The 8,625-nt window shown below is 41.3% G+C and overlaps 1 protein-coding gene across 1 annotated transcript; it reads right to left on the bottom strand.

The window, feature by feature from the left end:
- Window positions 1-229: 229 nt before the first annotated feature.
- On the bottom strand, window positions 230-6,468 carry LOC311099076 (G-protein coupled receptor 55-like). The gene is made up of 3 exons (XM_084139693.1): window positions 6,453-6,468; window positions 774-1,506; window positions 230-586 (listed from the first exon to the last, which is right to left on the bottom strand). The coding sequence occupies exons 1-3, from the start codon at window positions 6,464-6,466 to the stop codon at window positions 371-373; spliced, it is 963 nt and encodes a 320-aa protein (XP_083995819.1). The 5' UTR covers window positions 6,467-6,468; the 3' UTR covers window positions 230-370.
- Between the last annotated feature and the right edge of the window lie 2,157 nt (window positions 6,469-8,625).

Raw genomic sequence — 8,625 nt, 5'->3', positions numbered from 1 at the left:
CTCAGTATTTGTATCATTTATTTTATACAGTCTTTTTTAATCATCTTTATCAAGGGATCCAATACTTTTGGACCTGACTGTATGTCTTAGCCCACATACTGTATGACTCATCGACCTCATGAATGCCTACTGTAAGCAAACTGACTTCTCCTATTCAACCTACAGTACCTTGTTGTCCTTCAACATATCTTGTTGCCTAGGTTTTCAATAATAAATACTCCTTCTTCCTAGTCAACATCCCTTGTACTCCAACTGTGGCAGAATATCTCACAAACCTAGTCAGAAAAGCCAGTAACTTCCCAGTGGGCAAAAATGGTTAAAACGTCATTTCAACCAGTTTGGCTCAGTGTTTGTTCCTCCATGGGTCTCGTCAGAGCTCTGAGGTGCTGGTGGTGGCTCTCTTCTGGCTGATGGACCTGGACCTCCTGAAGGTGAAGGTCTGCTTGGAGCTCCTCACCTCCCTAGCGATGAAGTAGTAACACAGAGCGTCCAGACAGCACGTGATGTTGGCCAGACTCATGGCCACCTGCAAGAAAAGGCTGATCCTCGTCTTGGCCAAGCAGTCCTCGATCAGGCCTCGATGCACCTGGGAGGACATAGAGGATTAGATAGAGGTTATGCCTGTCAGGTCAGGTCACATGGCCAGGAAAAACTCTGGGTCTTAGCAATAACAGACCAGAGCCAAAGGATGAAGATGCCCCCAGACAAATATATGCACAAAAGATAACCTTAAGAAAGTGTTTATGGCATCTCTAGCTTTATTATGAACACACCAGGAACTGCAGCAGGATGCCCAGGTGGCTGGGCGTGAAGGGGACCAGGAAGGCACAGAGACTGCTGTAGATGATCTTCACGCAGGCTCTGCTCTTAGGGCTCTCCTGGCCCGACTGCCTCAACGTCCGGATGGTTTGGGCTGAACACACTACCAGCACCAGGGCCGGCCCCACGAACCCGAAGCTCAACAGGCAGCCGATCACCTTTGGGCTCCAGCCCTTCTCTGAGAAGCTGTGGAAGCAGTGGAAGGACACATCCGCCGCCTTGCGGAACCCATAGATGGGGGAGATGCCCCCTAGCACCACCACCCAGACCAGGATGCAGGTCCCCAGAGCGGCCCGGGGGGAACGGAGCTGCTTGGCACGGAAGGGGTGGCGTATTGCCACCCAGCGGTCCACAGCTATGCAGGCGATGGTGTAGATGCTGCCGTACATCCCCACGAAGTACAGGCTCTCCAGGAAGGAGCAGAGGAAGCGGTGGTGGGCCGCCCATTGGTGGTTGGTGGCGTGCATCTTGAAGGGGAGCAAGAGGAGGAGAAGGAGGTCCATGAGGGCCAGATTGGTCATGTAGATGGTGGACTCACTCCACTTGCGGAGGAAGATGCAGAAGACAACCAGGGCGAGGATGTTGAGGACAAGGCCAAACACGAAGATGGGCATGTAGATGGCGAGCTCCAGTGATGTCATCAGGTGGTCCACCTCGTCGAAGGAGCAGTTGGTTGTCATGGTGTTGCTGAGGGGTCAAAGGGAGAAACTGGTTGGTGCTTTATTTACAGTTGAAGTCGGAAGTTTACATACACCTTAGCCAAATACATTTAAACTCAGTTTTTCACAATTCCTGACATTTAATCCTAGTAAAAATTCCCTGTCTTAGGTCAGTTAGGATCACCACTTTATTTTAAGAATGTGAAATGTCAGAATAATAGTAGGGAGAATTATTTATTTCAGCTTTTATTGCTTTCATCACATTCCCAGTGGGTCAGAATTTTACATACACTCAATTAGTATTTGGTAGCATTGCCTTTCAATTGTTTAACTTAGGTCAGGGGTGTCAAATGTCCGGCCCGCGGGCCGGATCAGGCCCGCAAACGGGTTTAATCCGGCCCGCGAGATGATTAAAAAAAATATATATACAAAAAAAAAATATTGAATAATAATTTTGTCAAGTATAAAAATGCGCTGCAATTTTTCAATAAAATAAACTGCTGTTCCAATTGCGTCCACTGGATGGCGCAATAGCAATTGTGTTAAGCAAGCAAACTGTTTATACCGGGGCAGAGCAAGTAGGTCAAGCACGTGCAGCCAATGAGCTACTTTGTTTTGCCCGCGATATTTATTACGGCTTCTACTTTTAACATTATGTGCTTTGGCACCCTCATTGCCCCAATATGTCTCTGTCAAAAAAGAGAAAAGTGGACGCAGAGTGCAGAGTGTTCCAAGAAAAATTGTCATCCTTCTATTTATTAATGGAATTGAATGGGAAAGCTGTATGTTTGGTGTGTTCAGAGCATGTTGCAGTGCTGAAAGAATATAACCTTCGTCGCCACTATGTGAGTCTTCATGCCGACAAATATGACAACTTTCAAGGACAGCGGAGATGAGAGAAGGTGAATTAACTGTTGGCGGGTCTGAAGAAACAGCAGTCTGTGTTTACTCACAGCCGAGACATCAGTGACGCTGCAGTGAAAGCTAGCTACCTCATTGCTAATGAAATCGCAGTGGCTTCAAAACCATTTAGTGAGGGTGAATTTTAAAAAACATGCATGATGAAGGCAGCGGAGATTGTGTGCCCTGAAAAGCGGCAGGCTTTTGCAAATATCAGCCTGACAAGAAACACAGTTGCAGACAGGATTTCCGATCTTTCAGTGGATTTGGACAGCCAGTTGAAGCAAAAAGTAAAGTCATTCATTGCGTTTTCGGTTGCAATTGATGAAAGCACGGACATTACAGATGTTGCACAACTGGCCATTTTCATCCGCGGAGTTGATGACACATTGACCGTCACCGAGGAGTTTGTGGAGTTGGTGCCGATGACAGATACAACGACAGCAGCTGATATTTTTACCGCACTCGTCGGCGCGCTGGACAGGGTCGGAGTGGACTGGTCCCGCGCTGTCAGCCTGGCTACAGATGGTGCGCCCTCAATGATCGGGAAAAAAGCAGGCGTTGTGACAAAGTTCAGAGAGAAAGTGCAATCTGCAAATGGAGGACGTGATTTTTTGACTTTTCACTGTATTTTGCACCAGGAGGCTTTGTGTTGCAAGTCATTAAAGATGGATAACGTCATGAAGGTGGTCATCCAAACTGTTAATTTCATCCGATCCAGAAGCCTGAATCACCGTCAGTTTGCCAGCCTTCTCAGAGAGAAAGACCACATCTATGGCCTGCCATACCACACTGAGGTAAGATGGTTAAGCCGAGGTGCTGTGCTGAGGCGTTTCTTTGATTTACGAGAAGAAATTGAACAGTTCATGGAAGAAAAGGGCAAACCAGTGTTAGAATTTCATTCCGCAGAATGGATGCAGGACCTTGCATTTATGGTGGATGTTACAGAGCACCTGAATAACTTGAACAAACAGCTGCAAGGGCGCAACAAAGTTGTCACGCAGTATTATGACAGCATACGTTCTTTCAAGTTGAAGCTGTCATTGTGGGAGACGCAACTTGCCGGTGGTGATGCAGCTCACTTCCCCTGTCTGAAAAATGTGTGCGCGACCCAACATGTGGCAGACATGAAGCGGTTCAAAGATAAAATAACGGGACTGTTACGGGAGTTTGAGCAACGCTTTCAGATTTATGTTTATAAGTTTTTATGTTGATGTGCTATTGTTTTTAATTGATTTTATTTTATTTGTATATTTAACCTATTCTTGACTCTGTGGTTCTTGCACTTGTTTGGGGAACAGGATTTCATTATTTGTATCTACATTTCTGCCTGAGAAATGACACCCTGATATAGTTCTGTGATCTGTGATATACTTCTGTGAATCACTGAGGCATTGTGTGTTTGTGTGTTCTTTGTCCTCAGAACATTCAAATAACTTGAGGTGTTTTATGATTAATAGTGGTGTTGTGCTTTTGGACACTGTCCTCAGGCTCCAGCTTTATGTTTATATGTTTTTATGTTGATGTGCTATTGTTTTTAATTGATTTTATTTTATTTGTATATTTAACCTATTCTTGACTCTGTGGTTCTTGCACTTGTTTGGGGAACAGGATTTCATTATTTTTATCTACATTTCTGCCTGAGAAATGGACACCCTGATATAGTTCTGTGATCTGTGAAACAGTTCTGTTAATCACTGAGGCAGTGTGTGTTTGTGTGTTCTTTTTCTTTAGAATTTTCAAATAAACTTGACGTGTTTTATGATTAATAGTGATGTTGTGCTTGTACTATTTTGGACACACTGTCCTCAGGCTCCAGCTTTATGTTGTATGTTGATCGTATTAAAACAAAGAAAACAATCTGAAGTTGTTGTTTTTAAGTTATATATACCATGATTTTTCCGGTCCGGCCCACTTGGGAATAGATTTTCCTCCATGTGGCCCCTGAGCTAAAATGAGTTTGACACCCCTGACTTAGGTCAAATGTTTCGGGTAGCCTTCCACAAGCTTCCCACAATAAGTTGTGTGAATTTCGGCCCATTCCTCCTGACAGAGCTGGTGTAACTGAGTCAGGTTTTTAGGCCTCCTTACTCGCACACGCTTTTTCAGTTCTGCCCACAAATGTTCTATAGGATTGTGGTCAGGGCTTTGTAATGGCCACTCCAATACCTTGACTTTGTTGTCCTTAAGCCATTTTGCCACAACTTTGGAAGTATGCTTGGGGTCATTGTCCATTTGGAAGACCCATTTGCGACCAATCTTTAACTACCTTACTGATGTCTTGAAATGTTGCTTCAATATATCCACATAATTTTCCTTCCTCATGATGCCATCTATTTTGTGAAGTGCACCAGTCCCTCCTGCAGCAAAGCACCTCCACAGCATGATGCTGCCACCCCCGTGCTTCACGGTTGGGATGGTGTTCTTCGACTTGCAAGCAACCCCCTTTTTCCTCCAAACATAACGATGGTCATTATGGCCAAACAGTTCTATTGTTGTTTCATCAGACCAGAGGACATTTCTCCAAAAAGTACGATCTTTGTCCCCATGTGCAGTTGCAAACCATAGTCTGGCTTTTTTATGGCGGTTTTGGAGCAGTGGCTTCTTCCTTGCTGAGCGGCCTTTCAGGTTATGTCAATATAGGACTCGTTTTACTGTGGATATAGATAATTTTGTACCTGTTTCCTCCAGCATCTTCACAAGGTCCTTTGTTGTTGTTCTGGGACTGATTTGCACTTGTCGCACTAAAGTACGTTCATCTCTAGGAGACAGAACGCATCTCCTTCCTGACGGCTGCGTGGTCCCATGGTGTTTATACTTGTGTACTATTGTTTGTACAGATGAACGTGGTACATTCAGGAGTTTGGAAATTGCTCCCAAGGATTAACCAGATTTATGGAGGTCTACAATTTTTTTCTGAGGTCTTGGCTGATTTCCTTTGATTTTCCCATGAGGTCAAGCAAAGAGGCACTGGGTTTGAAGGTAGGCCTTGAAATACATCCACAGGTACACCTCCAATTGACTCAAATTATGTCAATTAGCCTATCAGAAGCTTCTAAAGCCATGACATCATTTTCTGGAATTTTCCAAGCTGTTTAAAGGCACAGTCAACTTAGTGTATGTAAACTTCTGACCCACTGGAATTGTGATACAGTGAATTCTAAGTGAAATAATCTGTCTGTAAACAATTGTTGGAAAAATTACTTGTGTCATGCACAAAGTAGATGTCCTAACCAACTTGCCAAAACTATAGTTTGTTAACAAGAAATTTGTGGAGTGGTTGAAAAACGAGTTTTAATGACTCCAACCTTAGTGTATGTAAACTTCCGACTTCAACTGTAGTTAGTGAAGGCATACTGTATGTGGTAAACAAATTCAATAGGCCCTTTGATTTACAAAAATCTAAAGGGAAAGACATCTAAAAGGAATTATGGTATTTTGATTGTGGATGAATTATGCATAATTGAATCTCATAATTGTTTAACTTTTTTCCTCACAATCATTTTTCCACTACCGTAATATTTAGCAAGTTTGTCCATATGTACCCCATATATCATTTGACTGGCAAGTGAATCACCCACATGCTCGCTCGTACACACACGTCATTATGCAAAACCACCTTCCCTTTCTTGTGTGGGCACAGTATCTGTACCCTCCTCACGTGCAGAAGCAGTGCCTGACAGTGTGAGAATCCTTAACCTCTTCACTACCCATCTGCTCGCCAAACAGCCAGAGTATTCCAAACAGAAATGCTATTTTGGCTGGGTCTCTCTTGTAAAGAGCTCTCAATGAAAGTAAACAGGTAAAATAAAGGTTTGAAAAATGTTTACACAATTCTGACTGTTCAATTTAAATGGGGTACGCTTTAAAGGAGTTAAATATGACTTCTGGTTTTGTTTACTACATTGTTGTAGATAAAGTATGAAAAATGTATGCACTCACTAACTGTAAGTCGCTCTGGATAAGAGCATCTGCTAAATGACTAAAATGTAAAAAATAAAATAATAAAATCCAAAACTTTGTGTCAATTCTGTTGTAATGATGAAACAGAATACAGTATAAGTGAATCCTTACCTTATAGATGCCATTCTGCTGGTGCGTCTGTCTATCAGTCTGTCTGACTCTCTGTGCCAGACACAGTAGTTTCATAGTTCTGTTTTCTTTGACCACTTCCTATGTGCGACATCCACGTTAGTCTACAGTAGCTAGATAGCGGCTCTATGCAGCAGAAAATGGGGTGAAGTCTGTGACATCCTTAAGAAATACAAAGAAATAACAGATCACAACAATCAATGTATCAATGTAACAACCACTTGAGAACATAGTATCATCCTGCTGTCAATGAGGTGCTTTTTACAGTGTTTCTAATGTTGAATTCAAATGTATAGTTTATTGTTGTGAAAAAAACTCTTGGTCACGCCATACTTGAAGTGGTTTCTTATGAAGATTATGTTGAAATCAAGTCTGAGACACTTTGATTACTCAACAGACTTGATTTCTGTGAAAGGGCCCAAGTTTGAGTGACAGCAGTCAGATTTTATGTACAGTAATTGAGAGTTTCCTGGTTTCAGATTGGAGGCGTTGAAACAATGTTGAATCAAGGTTGTCATCGCTCTCCTCAAAGGGATTGAAGACTAATTATCATCATTTTATATGTTATACAAAGCTATTAATCTCATGTTCACTGATGATATTGTAAACCACACTCTTTCATGAAAAGATTAGAAAAGAGAATTGATGGTCAAAAATGAACAATTTCATCAACATTATTCTCCAATAATGTTGAATGTTTCTGGACAGTATTCTACTACAGGTGATCAGCTAAATAAAACATACTGCACCATGTCAACTTCCTCATGACAACTTTGAGAAAGCGCCCAACGTTTTACAGTGAAATAGACTAGCTTTTACTCCCCCTAGTGGAATGTTGTGACTGTTCCACTGCTCGACTATAGCATTGATTGACAGTGAATATTCCATTACCATTTCCCTTCTTTTCCTTTTGAGGATCAACCACTTGCCTGGTGTGCCATTCTAACCTTTGACCTCCGTCAGTGTCCTGATCATATAAATAGATTATATTTCCATGTTTCTGAAGATATGGGTATTTTCCAGTTCTAATCTGGAACCATGATGGAATGTTTTTTTTAATTGTGTTCCCATGACTCATTTGTTCCAGTTTCGCTAAGCGCCAAACATGTGCTGCTGACTAGCATATCCAGCACCTGTGAGTGAGTGAGTGACTTCCACTCTTCAGTAGCTATTGTATCAATCCGATACAATAACACTACTTGTTTGTATTATGTATTGGATCATTGAAGCCCTCTATTCTGCCTTACAGATAAACTTACTGTACCAGTATATTACCCATATACATTTTAAATAATTGACAAGACTAACTAATTTTTGGTTGTAGGAAGTGATTTATTGATTTATACAATATAAAACATAGTTCAAACAGGTGATATTACCTTGAAGAATATTTATTGTTTTACAAAAGCATTAGTTGATTGGTAAAACGCAAGAGTAATACAGAAAATAGTTGTCTTCTGATATAGAATATCTAAATATTATACAATGCATCCCATCCAACCCCCCAAAATCATATCACACACACACACACCCATACACAAACACACAACAGTCATGCTGTCGTTTTATACCCAAGGTTAATATTTGCTTTGCAGGTAAAAACACACAAAGTACCCTGTTTATGTTTATTTATTGATGCCAGCATTTATCTTTAAAATGTTATATTTTTGGGTCACTATCAATATGTTTGTTCCAGTGGAAAATGGCAAACGTTTCTTTTATAAAACCTATTTGGCAACAAATGGTAGCACATTGTGGGCATCGGGAAAATTATTCTCTCATGAGATATGATCATTCAAAATAACTCCGTAATACTGCAACGTAATGAACATGGTGGATACATCTTCACAAAGACACACTCATCACACCCTTTCATGCACAAAGACCAACACATAGACAGGATACATCAACATACAACATAACCGTCAGAAAAAAAATACTTCTACAAAGATCAACAAAAACAAATCACAAAGCTCGACAAAACATTTGGACACACAATTATAAACTACAGATCATTACAAATAAAGTTAATAAAGGGATTTTAATTTTCACTATTAAATCATATTAAAGCTCTGACTTTACACTGGAAGAACCTGCCAGTCTCTAATATCCTCTTAGGTGCAAATCCTAACTTCCACTTAAGGTACATTTTCAC

Source organism: Coregonus lavaretus, assembly GCF_964263955.1.
Source record: "Coregonus lavaretus genome assembly, chromosome: 23".
NCBI lineage: Eukaryota > Metazoa > Chordata > Actinopteri > Salmoniformes > Salmonidae > Coregonus > Coregonus lavaretus.
The sequence above is the reverse complement of the archived record's forward strand: the minus strand, read 5'-3'. Positions and strand labels throughout refer to the sequence as shown.